The following is a 13924-nucleotide window of genomic DNA, read 5'->3' as shown; positions in this document are numbered from 1 at the left end:
TAGTGTAGCCCACAGCCACATCAGAACCTGCTAAATGAACTAGTGTAGCCCACAGCCATATGGCACAGCCACATCAGGACCTGCTAAATGAACTAGTGTAGCCCACAGCCATATGGCACAGCCACATCAGGACCTGCTAAATGAACTAGTGTAGCCCACAGCCATATGGCCTAGCCACATCAGGACCTAACATAAGGACAGCTCAGAGTATGCTATTCTGTTCTTCAGAAATTGACCACATTTTCTTCATATCATGTTTCTTTAGACCTGTCTAAAATAAATAATGGATTTATTGTGATGGTGTAGGCTATATTACATGGATTTATTAGACTTTTTAAAATGTAGATGTTCCAAAGGTCTATATCAGTGGCAATAACCGTGAGACCGACAGTTATTTACTTGACAATCACTAGCTGATGAAATGTCGTGCCCGCCACAGCTCTAGTTAGTCCTCAGGCTGGTTAGGGTCGGTTAGTCCTCAGGCTGGTTAGGGTTGGTTAGTCCTCAGGCTGGTTAGGGTTGGTTAGTCCTCAGGCTGGTTAGGGCTGGTTAGGGTTGGTTAGTCATCAGGCTGGTTAGGACTGGTTAGTCCTCAGGCTGGTTAGGGTCGGTTAGTCCTCAGGCTGGTTAGGGTCGGTTAGTCCTCAGGCTGGTTAGGGTCGGTTAGTCCTCAGGTTGGTTAGGGTCGGTTAGTCCTCAGGCTGGTTAGGGCTGGTTAGGGTCGGTTAGTCATCAGGCTGGTTAGGGTTGGTTAGTCCTCAGGCTGGTTAGGGAATGTCACTCATTCTGTAGACAAACACAAAGACACATCAGTGATGTCTGTAGAAAGACATCTAACACATAAAGGTGAGAGGTTAAAGGTCATGTCTTCACCTCAACCTCCAGGTCGGACTTCCTCTGAACCTTCTGAGTTTCTCTCCTCCTGGCCCCCTCTCTGCTCACCGCACCTACACAGACATACAGCACATCTTAAACGTGTAATGAGTGTTCCTGCACATACAGTGTGTGGGTGTGTATCTCACCATAGTCTGAGAGGCTGGTTGGTCTGTCTGGCTGGTCTCTCTCTGGTTGTCTGTCTGGCTGGTCTCGCGCTGGTTGTCTGTCTGGCTGGTCTCTCTCTGGTTGTCTGTCTGGCTGTGGTTCATCAAACTTCTTATAGTAGTAGTCCTGGTCAGGGGGGCCGAATCTCTGACAGATAAAGTACTATTGGATTAGTGTGTGCGTGTGTGTGTGTGTGTGTGTGTGTGTGTGTGTGTGTGTGTGTGTGTGTGTGTGTTTGTGTGTGTGTACCTTGTCCGGCCACCTGTAGCTGATGAAGAGGATGATGGGTAATCCCACCGTGAAGACGTAGACCCCCCAGAGCCAGGGACGAGAGTTAGTTGCTATCAGGAGTCGCTCCAACAGGCCGGGCTGGGAGAACACACACCGCACGCACACACACACACACACACACACACCGCACGCACACACACACACACACACACACCATACGGACACCACACACACACACACAGTTATTTCCGAGTGGAGTATCAAAGAGAGACATACAGATTGAGAGAAAGATGAGTGAGAGAGAGAGACGTACTTGTTTCCGTCCCCAGGTGTCCTGTGTCCATCTTTCAGCCAGCTTCAGGTCATCAGTCAACAGGAAATTGTCAAACAGAACTTCCCCCGACAATGACCACAGTTCCAGACCCAGCGCCGCGACTGACCCCGCCCCTAACCCAGACACCGGGGACTCTGGTTGGCTGTCAGGGGATTCTGTGTACTGGACTTCGTCTGTCAGCAGGCGGCCTTGACTGATCAGCGATTGGTCAATGAAAATCTCATACCTGCTGTCTTGATACAATTCTACGCGCGCACACACATACACACACACACACACACACGTTAAATACTTTATTTGAATCCACCAATCAAAGGTCCCTGTATGCATGTCCCTCAAGGGTCCAGAAAGCACCTCCTTCTCCAAGCAGAGCAGCACCTAGCCAACTGCTTTGCTCTAGTCCCACGACAGCTGAAACAGAGCAGTACCTAGCCAACTGCTTTGCCCCAGTCCCACGACACCTGAAACAGAGCAGTACCTAGCCAACTGCTTTGCTCTAGTTCCACTACAGCTGAAACAGAGCAGTACCTAGCCAACTGCTTTGCCCTAGTCCCACGACAGCTGAAACAGAGCAGTACCTAGACAACTGCTTTGCTCTAGTCCCACGACAGCTGAAACAGAGCAGTACCTAGCCAACTGCTTTGCCCTAGTCCCACGACAGCTGAAATAGAGCAGTACCTAGCCAACTGCTTTGCCCTAGTCCCACGACAGCTGAAACAGAGCAGTACCTAGTACCTACCCTCCACCCGAGACTGTTCCAGCCTGCCTGCACCTCAACCCGAGGCTGTTCCAGCCTGCCTGTACCTCCACCCGAGGCTGTTCCAGCCTGCCTGTACCTCCAACCGAGGCTGTTCCAGCCTGCCTGCACCTCCACCCGAGGCTGTTCCAGCCTGCCTGCACCTCCACCCGAGGCTGTCCCAGCCTGCCTGCACCTCCACCCGAGACTGTTCCAGCCTGCCTGCACCTCCACCCGAGGCTGTTCCAGCCTGCCTGCACCTCCACCCGAGGCTGTCCCAGCCTGCCTGCATCTCCACCCGAGGCTGTTCCAGCCTGCCTGTACCTCCACCCGAGGCTGTTCCAGCCTGCCTGCACCTCCACCCGAGGCTGTCCCAGCCTGCCTGCACCTCCACCCGAGGCTGTCCCAGCCTGCCTGCATCTCCACCCGAGGCTGTCCCAGCCTGCCTGCACCTCCACCCGAGGCTGTCCCAGCCTGCCTGCACCTCCACCCGAGGCTGTCCCATCATGCCATGAGGGGCTGGTATTTAAGCAGATTCTCTGCCAAGGCCTTCTCAATGTAGCCGTCCAATGAGCAGCCCACTTCCACAATGAGCACCTCCCCCTGGCCTCCCCCACAACAACAATATCTGGTGTATTTGGCTCACACGAAAACACATCATCATCAACATCACACCAGCTTCCCCTTACACAACAATGTTTGTGCATGTGTGCTGTTGGTGAGACCACTTGTCTCACCTCGCTGGCTATCAGGTCAACAAGCCAGTCATGTTTAGCAATGTACAAATCCTTGTATGAACCATCAGCCATTCACAACATGGGCAATGGACTCCATTACATTTGACTGATGTAGAAAACACAAAGGATCATGGTCCGTGGGGTACCAGAGTGCTGGATCATATATTTTGCGTAGAACTTGCAGCCTCGCCTTAACAGTAAAGGTGAGAATGTCCTCGCCAATGGTTCACGACCCATCCCCAGTTCATCTGGTGGGCGGAGCGTTCACGACCCATCCCCAGTTCATCTGGTGGGTGGAGCGTTCACGACCCATCCCCAGTTCATCTAGTGAGCGGAGCGTTCACGACCCATCCCCAGTTCATCAGGTGAGCTGAGCGTTCACGACCCATCCCCAGTTCATCAGGTGGGCAGGGATACCTGGACGGATTTCTCTTGGTATGAACATCGACTGTCGCAACATGAATGGTAACAATTGCAGACTCGTGGCGAGCCTTCAGAAAAAGCCTGGACACTAAACTGCTCCAGGAGAAAACCCTCTTCTCTCCTCCGGAGATCCAGGAAATGGAATAGAGTGGCGGCTATCCTGAAGGGAACTTTCTATAGGAAAGCCATGTGTTTCACACACAGATGTGAGGTTTACGGTGTAGTATTTAGTGGTTAGGGTGCATACTAACATAGTGTGTAGAGGTAGGGTTTAGTGGTTAGGCTGCATACTAACGCAGAGGTAGGCTTTAGTGGTTAGGCTGCATACTAATGTAGTGTGCAGAGGTAGGGTTTAGTGGTTAGTCTGCATACTAATGTAGTGTGCAGAGGTAGGGTTTAGTGGTTAGGCTGCATACTAACGCAGAGGTAGGGTTTAGTGGTTAGGGTGCATACTAACGCAGAGGTAGGGTTTAGTGGTTAGGGTGCATACTAACGCAGAGGTAGGGTTTAGTGGTTAGGGTGCATACTAACGCAGAGGTAGGGTTTAGTGGTTAGGGTGCATACTAACATAGTGTGTAAAGGTAGGGTTTAGTGGTTAGGGTGCATAATAACGTAGTGTGTAGAGGTAGGGTTTAGTGGTTAGGGTGCATACTAACGTAGTGTGTAGAGGTGTGGTTGTCGGTCGGTAAAGTACACCGTCAGGTCATCGGCGGGTTGGGGGGCGTGTATCTCTTGGTTACGGCCGTTGCTAGAGTCCGTTACCCTGACGATGAGATGGAGGCGATGGCTGGTGCCGCACTTGTCAGGACCAAACATCACCGAGTACGGAGTGGACTCACTGAACTGGCTCTACACACACACACACACACACACACACACACACACACACAGATATACAAACACACTTTGACACATGCACGAACACAACATCATACAACTGCCTCCATATAAAAGAAGCAGCATCGTTAGAGCTAGAGGAGGACCAGATCTTGAGCAGCATCGTTAGAGCTAGAGGAGGACCAGATGTTGAGCACCATCGTTAGAGCTAGAGGAGGACCAGATGTTGAGCAGCATCGTTAGAGCTAGAGGAGGACCAGATGTTGAACCGCATCGTTAGAGCTAGAGGAGGACCAGATGTTGAGCAGCATCGTTAGAGCTAGAGGAGGACCAGATGTTGAGCAGCATCGTTAGAGCTAGAGGAGGACCAGATGTTGAGCAGCAGTTGACTCACCAGTCGTAGCAGATGGGTCTGAGTCAGGAGTTTGATGTAGGCTCCACTGCACTCTACATCTCTCCCGAACCTCACCTCATACCTGTACACATTCACACAGTAGTAAGTAGTTTGATAAAGGCTCAACTGATATGGGCGTTTCTTGCGTACATATGTGTGTGTGTACTCACTGCAGGCAGAGCGGTGTGTGTATGATGGTGAAGGGTGTGTGTACTCACTGCAGGCAGAGCGGTGTGTGTATGAAGCTGAAGGGTGTGTGTAGGTAGGCAGCGATGGCATGGTGTCGTCCTGATGACTTCATCACCAGTGCTCGGTTCCCAGGATACATTGCAACCGCTGGCTCTTCCACCACCCATTGGCCTGGAGGAAACACACCTTTAACCCCTGGCTCTAACGCTAACCTCTGGATACTCTACTGCCCTGTAGGAAAACACACCGATGACCTTTAACCCCTGGCTCTAACCTCTGGATACTCTACTGACCTGTAGGAAAACACACCGATGACCTTTAACCCCTGGCTCTAATGCTAACCTCTGGATACTCTAATGCCCTGTAGGAAAACACACCGATGACCTTTAACCCCTGGCTCTAATGCTAACCTCTGGATACTCTACTGCCCTGTAGGAAAACACACAGATGTCCTTTAACCCCTGAAATTGTACACTTAACGTCGGTGACAGCTCCTGGTGTAGTCTACCTACCATCATAATGTCAGTACTGTCAGTCTACCTACCATCATACTGTCAGTACTGTCAGTCTACCTACCATCGTATGGTCACAGTGTAGTCTAGCTACCATTGTACTGTCAGTACTGTCAGTCTACCTACCATCATTCTGTCAGTACTGTCCGTCTACCTGCCATCATACTGTCACAGTGTAGTCTACCTGCAATCATACTGTCAGTCGACCTGCCATCATACTGTCAGTCTACCTATCATCATAATGTCAGTACTGTCAGTCTACCTGCCATCATACTGTCAGTCTATCTGCCATCATGCTGTCAGTCTATCTACCATCATACTGTCACAGTGTAGTCTACATACCATCGTACCTCCAGTCTACCTGCCATGATACTTTCAGCACTGTCAGTGTACCTACCATTGTACTGTCATATTGTAGTTTACCTAGCATCATGCTGTTATACTGTCAGTCTACCAACCACATGGTACTGTCACAGTGTAATCTGCCTACCATCGTACTGTCAGTCTACCTACCATCGTACCATCAGTTCTGTCAGTATACCTCCCATCATATTGTTAGTACTGTCAGTCTACCTACCATCATATTGTCAGTACTGTCAGTCTACCTACCATCGTACCATCAGTTCTGTCAGTCTACCTGCCATCGTACCATCAGTTCTGTCAGTCTACCTGCCATCATACTGTCAGTACTGCCAGTCTACCTGCCATCATACTGTCAGTACTGCCAGTCTACCTACCATCATACTATCACAATGTAGTCTACCTGCAATCATAATGTCAGTACTGTCATTCTACCTGCCTTCATACTTTACATAATGTCAGTCTACCTACCATCATACTGTCAGTACTGTCAGTCTACCTACCGCCATACTGTCACAGTGTAGTCTACCTACCATCAAATTGTCAGTACTGTCAGTCTACCTACCATCATACTGTCACAGTGTAGTCTACCTACGATCATACTGTCAGTACTGTCAGTCTAACTACCAGTGTATTGTCAGTACTGTCAGTCTATCTACCATTGTACTGTCAGTACTGTCAGTCTATCTACCATTGTACTGTCAGTACTGTCAGTCTACCTACCATCATACTGTCACAGTGTAGTCTATCTACCATCATACTGTCACAATGTGGTCTACCTACCATGGTACCATCAGTACTGTCAATCTACCTACCATCATACTGTAAGTACTGTCATTCTACCTACCTTCATCCTGTCAATTTGTAGTCTACCTTTCAATCATACTGTCAGTAATATCAGTCTACCTACCGTCGTACTGTCACATTGTAGTCTACCTACCATCATACTATCAGTATTTTCATTTTACATACCATCATACTGTCAGTCTTCCTACCATCATGCTATCACAGTGTAGTCTACCTATCATTGTACTGTCACTGTGTAGTCTACCTTCCATCGTAGTGTAAGTACTGTCAGTCTACCTACCATCATACTGTCACAGTGTAGTCTACCTTCCATTGTAATGTAAGTACTGTCAGTCTACCTTCCATTGTAATGTAAGTACTGTCAGTCTACCAACCATCGTATTGTCACAGTGTAGTCTACCTTCCATTGTAATGTAAGTACTGTCAGTCTACCTTCCATTGTAATGTAAGTACTGTCAGTCTACCTACCATCATACTGTCACAGTGTAGTCTACCTTCCATTGTAATGTAAGTACTGTCAGTCTACCTTCCATTGTAATGTAAGTACTGTCAGTCTACCAACCATCGTATTGTCACAGTGTAGTCTACCTTCCATTGTAATGTAAGTACTGTCAGTCTACCTACTCAGAAAAGTGCTAAAAATAGCCCATACTAACATACGCAGCCTGAGAAACAAGATCCATGAAGTCCATAACTTGCTTACTACAGGTTCATCTGCCTCACCTAAAGTCCATACTTGTGGGAAGCTGCTATAGACCACCAAGTGCTAACAGTCAGAATATGGATAATATGTGTGAAATGCTTGATAATGTATGTGATATCAACAGAGAAGTATATATTTCTGGGAGATTTAAATAATGACTGGCTCTCATCAAGCTGCTGACTGTAAAAACTGTTAAATCCCCGTGGTTTGATGGGGAATTGAAAAATGGTATGGTTGAGAGGGATGAGTCAAAATTAATGGCAATTAAGTCTGGCAGCAACTGATTGGCAAACGTACTGCAAATTAAGAAATCATGTGACTAAACTGAATAAAAATAAACTATACTATGAAACAAAGATCAATTATATAAAGAATGATAGTAGAAAGCTTTGGAGCATCTTAAAACCTCTTACATCTAGATGTTCCGCTAGCGGAACGCCTCACCAACATCCAATGGTATTGCGTGGCGCGAATTACAAATAACTCAAAAATGCAAAAACTTCAATTTTTCAAACATATGACTATTTTACACCATTTTAAAGACAAGACTCTCCATTATCTAACCACATTGTCCGATTTCAAAAAGGCTTTACAACGAAAGCAAAACATTAGATTATGTCAGGAGAGTACCCAGCCAGAAATAATCACACACCCATTTTTCAAGCTAGCATATAATGTCACAAAAACCAAAACCACAGCTAAATGCAGCACTAACCTTTGATGATCTTCATCAGATGACACTCCTAGGACATTATGTTATACAATACATGCATGTTTTGTTCAATCAAGTTCATATTTATATCAAAAAACAGCTTTTTACATTAGCATGTTTTGTTCAGAACTAGCATACCCACCGCAAACTTCCGGTGAATTTACTAAATTACTCACGATAAACGTTCACAAAAAACATAACAATTATTTTAAGAATTATAGATACAGAACCCCTTTATGCAATCGCGGTGTCCGATTTTAAAATAGCTTTTCGGTGAAAGCACATTTTGCAATATTCTGAGTAGACAGCCCGGCCATCATGGCTAGCTATTTTGACACCCACCAAGTTTGGCACTCACCAAACTCAGATTTACTATAAGAAAAATTGGATTACCTTTGCTGTTCTTCGTCAGAATGCACTTCCAGGACTTCTACTTCAACACCCAATGTTGTTTTGGTTCCAAATAATCCATAGTTATATCCAAATAGCTGCGTTTTGTTCTTGCGTTCAAGACACTATCCGAAGGGTGACGCGCCGGCGCATATCGTGACAAAACATTTCAAAATATTCCATTACCGTACTTCGAAGCACGTCAAACGCTGTTTAAAATCAATTTTTATGCGATTTTTCTCGTAAAATAGCGATAATATTCCAACCGGGAGACGTTGTATCCGTTCAAACACTGATAGTAGAAAATGGAGTCGTCACATGCACGCGCGCACCTGTGTCATTGTTCTCAGAACAACAACTTTCCAAAACCCCTACTGTTTTTCGCCCAGGGACTGCAGAGTTATCATTCCACGTTCTGGCGCCTTCTGAGAGCCTATGGGAGCCTTAGAAAATGTCACGTTACAGCAGAGATCCTGTATTTTTGATAAAGAGGCTACAGAAGGCCAAAAAATGGTCAGACAGGGCACTTCCCATATAGAATCTTCTCAGGTTTTGGCCTGCCATATGAGTTCTGTTATACTCACAGACACCATTCAAACAGTTTTAGAAACTTTAGGGTGTTTTCTATCCAAATCAAATAATTATACGCATATTCTAGTTTCTGGGCAGGAGTAATAACCAGATTAAATCAGGTATGTTTTTTATCCGGCCGTGAAAATACTGCCCCCTATCCTAAACAGGTTACATTACATTTTGGGGAAAAAGGCAAACTCAGCTCCATCATTCATTGAATCAGATGGCTCATTCATCACAAAACCCACTGATATAAACTACTTTAATTACTTTTTCATTGGCAAGAGAAGCAAACTTAGGGATGACATGCCAGCAACAAACGCTGACACTACACATCCAACTATATCTGACCAAATTATGAAAGACAAGATTGTAATTTTAAATTCCGTAAAGTCACTGTGGAAGAGGTGAAAAAATAATTGTTGTCTATCAACTGTCAGCACAGTCGGTGTACCTACCATCATACTGTCAGCACTGTCAGTATACCTACCATCATGCTGTCAGTACTGTCAGTCTACCTACCATCATACTGCCATCGTACTGGCAGTACCATCAATCTACCTCCCATCTTACAGTCAGTTCTCAGTCTACCTCCCATCATACTGTCAGTACTCTGTTTACCTCCCATCATACTGTCAGTACTCTGTCTACCTCCCATCATACTGTCAGTACTCTGTCTACCTCCCATCATACTGTCAGTACTCTGTTTACCTCCCATCATACTTTCAGTACTCTGTCTACCTCCCATCATACTGTTAATACTCTGTCTACCTCCCATAATACTGTCAGTACTCTGTCTACCTATCATTATACTGTCACAGTGTAGTCTACCTACCATTGCACCATCACAGTGTAATCTACCAACCATCGTCCTGTCAGTACTGTCATTCTACCTACAATCGCACTGTCAGTACTGTCAGTCTACCAACCATCAAACTGTCACAGTGTAGTCTACATACCATCGTATTTGAGAGCCTCAGCATTTGTGTCTTTCACAGCCTTGGACTGGACCCATCTCCTGTAAAACACATGACACATTGTCTTACTGATACGACATTACTAATATTACTAAGACATTACTATTACCAAGATATTATTATTACTAACTACTATTATTAAGACATTACTATTACTAACTGCTATTACTAAGATATTACTATTAGTAACTACTATTACTAAGATATTACTATTAGTAACTACTATTACTAAGATATTACTATTAGTAACTACTATTACTAAGATATTACTATTAGTAACTACTATTACTAAGATATTACTATTACTAACTGCTTTTACTAAGATATTACTATTAGTAACTACTATTACTAAGATATTACTATTACTAACTACTATCACTAAGACGTTACCATTACTAACTACAATTACTAAGACTCTTCCATTACTAACTACAATTACTAAGACTCTTCCATTACTAACTACTATTACCAAGACATTACTATTACTAACTACTATTACTAGGACATTATTATTACTAACTACTATTATTAAGACAATTCCATTACTAACTGCTATTACAAAAACATTACTATTGCTAACTACTATTACTAAGACATTACTATTACTAACTACTATTACCAATACATTACTATTACTAACTACTATTACCAATACATTACTATTACTAACTACTATTACCAATACATTACTATTACTAACTACTATTACCAATACATTACTATTACTAACTACTATTACCAAGATATTACTATTACTAATTACTATTATTAAGACATTACTGTTACTAACTACTATTACCAAGATATTACTATTACTAATTACTATTACTAAGATATTACTGTTACTAACAACTATAATTAAGACATTACTAAGATATTACTATTACTAACAACTATAATTAAGACATTACTAAGATATTACTATTACTAACTACTATTACAAACTAATGTTACTAAGGAATTATCATTACTAACTACTATTACTACGATATTACTATTACCAAGACATTACTATTACTAACTACTATTACCAAGACATTACTATTACTAACTACTATTACTAAGATATTACTATTACTAACTACTATTACAAACTAATGTTACTAAGGATCTACCATTACTAACTACTATTACCAAGATATTACTATTACCAACTACTATTACTAAGGAATTACCATTACTAACTGCTATTACTACGATATTACTATTACTAACTACTATTAATAAGACAATACTACTACTAACTACTACTACCATGACATTACTATATGGTGAATGTAGAAACAGATTTAAACAGATCACGTCACCTGTCTAGAGGATCTGAGTCAAACGTCTCTGCAAAATGTGCTTCTTCTGCAACCTGAACAAGTCTGTAGGTATCCTGAAAGAGAGAGAGAGAGAGAGAGAGAGAGAGAGCGAGATGGAGAGAGAGAGCGAGAGGGGGAATAGAGTGAGAGAGAGAGGAGAGGGAGAGAGAAGGGAGAGAGAGAAGGGAGAGAGAGACAGAGAAGAGAGAGAGAGAAGAGAGAGAGAGAATAGAGAGAGAAGAGAGAGAGAGAAGAGAGAGAGAGAGAAGAGAGAGAGGTAAACAACAGTTTATAGGTTAACAGGGTAGTTAAAGAGGTCAGTGTCACATCAGTTAATAGAACATCACTCAATAACACTAATATAATGGCACATGTAGTAGACATTATAGTAATCCAGGTCATATTACTAATATGAATGATATTAATCCAGGTCATATATCTAGTATGAATAATATTAATCCAGGTCATATATCTAGTATGAATGATATTAATCCAGGTCATATATCTAGTATGAATGATATTAATCCAGGTCATATTACTAGTATGAATGATATTAATCCATGTCATATATCTAGTATGAATGATTTTAGCAGAGCCTGACCTGAACTGGATCCACCGGGGTTAAACACACACAGGCAAGCAGCAGGCGGCCGAACATCATGTCTGTTTCACACACACACACACACACACACACACACACAATACATAACCATGTTTCCCTCTCGTCAAGGGTTACGTCGCTAGCTACTAGATAACAGATACTGTATCAACACAACAGAGTCCTATAACCTACAAACACCGCCACTCCAACAAGATACAGTACGTAATCCCCACGTGTGTAAAAACACATACCGGTATTTACCTGTTAATACATGTATAATAGTTGTGAGTGTTTACCTGGTCAGACGAGATTCTCAGAGACTGGTGGCTCGGTGGGAAACAGACTTCGTCAAAGTGTTCATTGTAATTACTGCTGGACTCTGACCCCTCCTCAGTCAGTCAGCCATCTCTTAGCAACCAAGGAGCTTTGTCACCATTACTTCACTAAGGCATTAACAGCAGCAATGCACTGTGGGATTGACATCAGGTACTGCAGTTTAATCTGTATTGGTCATCATTATTGAGTGATGTAAAACCAGTTTAATCTGTATTGGTCATCATTTTTGAGTGATGTAAAACCAGTTTAATCTGTATTGGTCATCATTATTGAGTGATGTAAAACTATCTTAATCTGTATTGGTCATCATTATTGAGTTATGTAAAATAAAGGATACGTATGTAACCAAGGTTATGTGAGCTATATGGATCACTCCAATATATTGGTATCACTCCGCGGCGGAGGGATACACCCGAGGTGAGGATTTACAGATTTACTCCCGTGTACACCTGTGTCATGGTTAGGGTCCGCTCCTATATACAGACCCCATGGCCGGGACACATGTTCTCTACATACTTTTTGAGGCACCTCTAGCACCGTAGAAGATTGGAGTGATCCATATAGCTCACATAACCGTGGTTACATACGTAACCTTCGTTATGTTTCACCATATTGGATCACTCCAATATATTGGTATACATGTACCAGATTAGTCCGTGCTAGAGGGACCTGGCCAACCAGCGGCAAAGTCCCAGCACGGGACCAAGACGCAGGGGCCATCAATGTGGAAGCGTGTCCCGGCACAGTCCCCCGGAAGGGGAGGCGATGCCCAGGACCGCAGAGGGAGGTGCCACATTTACCCTATAGTACCTAGCAAAGGTGCAAGAGGTAGCCCAGCTGGCGGCAGCACAGATCTCAGCGAGGGGCACTCCTCTCAGTAGAGCCCAGGACGCAGCCACATCTCTTGTTGAATGTGCCACCACAGATCCCAGCACTGGCCTGCCAGCCAGGCGGTATGCTGTCGTAATCTTGTCCATGATCCAGTGAGAGAAACTCTGCTTTGATAGCCCAGCCCCCAGGACTCTCTCACCATACAGTGAGGGAAAAAAGTATTTGATCCCCTGCTGATTTTGTAAGAGGATGGAGCTCACCCACCCTCTTCAAGAAAGCCACCTTTATAGAGAGGGGTTTCAGGGAGGCAGACTCCAACGGTTCGAAAGGCGGCTTTGCCAAAGCTGCCAAGACCACATCCAGATCCCAGCTCGCCATTGAGCGGGTCCTAGCTGGACGCAGGCGAAGAACCCCCTTCATAAACCTGGAGACCAAGGGATGGCGCCGCACTGGCCTGTCCATCCACCCCACTGGCCTCTTCATCCACCCCACTGGCCTGTCCATCCACCCCACATGGCCTGTCCATCCACCCCACATGGCCTGTCCATCCACCCCACATGGCCTGTCCATCCACCCAACATGGCCTCTCCATCCACCCCACTGGCCTGTCCATCCACCCCACTGGCCTGTCCATCCACCCCACTGGCCTGTCCATCCTCCCCACATGGCCTGTCCATCCACCCAACATGGCCTGTCCATTCACCCCACATGGCCTGTCCATCCACCCCACATGGCCTGTCCATCCACCCCACATGGCCTGTCCATCCACCCCACTGGCCTGTCCATCCACCCCACTGGCCTGTCCATCCACCCCACTGGCCTGTCCATCCACCCCACTGCATGGTGTTCATTACACCCTGGCAATCGTGAGCCAGAGCATCCAAGCCCAGAGG

The 13924-nt window shown here is 44.8% G+C and overlaps 1 protein-coding gene across 2 annotated transcripts; it reads right to left on the bottom strand.

Annotated features, from left to right (window-relative positions):
- Positions 1 to 311: 311 nt before the first annotated feature.
- Positions 312 to 12223, bottom strand: si:ch211-274f20.2 (calmegin). 2 transcript variants are annotated; one of them, XM_029772110.1, is made up of 12 exons: positions 12161 to 12223; positions 11865 to 11926; positions 11264 to 11337; positions 9939 to 9997; positions 4952 to 5093; positions 4734 to 4815; positions 4159 to 4351; positions 1586 to 1851; positions 1291 to 1410; positions 1023 to 1188; positions 874 to 947; positions 312 to 786 (listed from the first exon to the last, which is right to left on the bottom strand). In XM_029772110.1, exons 2-12 carry the CDS (start codon positions 11922 to 11924, stop codon positions 778 to 780), a joined length of 1245 nt encoding a protein of 414 aa, XP_029627970.1. In that variant the 5' UTR covers positions 11925 to 11926; positions 12161 to 12223; the 3' UTR covers positions 312 to 777. The 2 variants fall into 2 exon arrangements, with proteins under 2 accessions (XP_029627970.1, XP_029627972.1); XM_029772112.1 differs by lacking the exons at positions 9939 to 9997; positions 11264 to 11337; positions 11865 to 11926; positions 12161 to 12223 and adding an exon at positions 5216 to 5725 and having other exon boundaries at positions 4952 to 5153.
- Between the last annotated feature and the right edge of the window lie 1701 nt (positions 12224 to 13924).

Source organism: Salmo trutta, chromosome 13, assembly GCF_901001165.1.
Source record: "Salmo trutta chromosome 13, fSalTru1.1, whole genome shotgun sequence".
NCBI classification, from domain to species: Eukaryota; Metazoa; Chordata; class Actinopteri; order Salmoniformes; family Salmonidae; genus Salmo; species Salmo trutta.
The sequence above is the reverse complement of the archived record's forward strand: the minus strand, read 5'-3'. Positions and strand labels throughout refer to the sequence as shown.

Bases quoted from the DNA above. Each gene is read 5' to 3' on its own strand.
- si:ch211-274f20.2 (XM_029772110.1), bottom strand. From the start codon at position 11,924: ATGATGTTCGGCCGCCTGCTGCTTGCCTGTGTGTGTTTAACCCCGGTG. The intron at 4,816-4,951 runs GTGAGTACACAC...GAATGTGTACAG, and splicing joins CACACACCGCTCTGCCTGCA to GTATGAGGTGAGGTTCGGGA. The intron at 1,411-1,585 runs GTACGTCTCTCT...GTGTTCTCCCAG, and splicing joins ACACCTGGGGACGGAAACAA to CCCGGCCTGTTGGAGCGACT.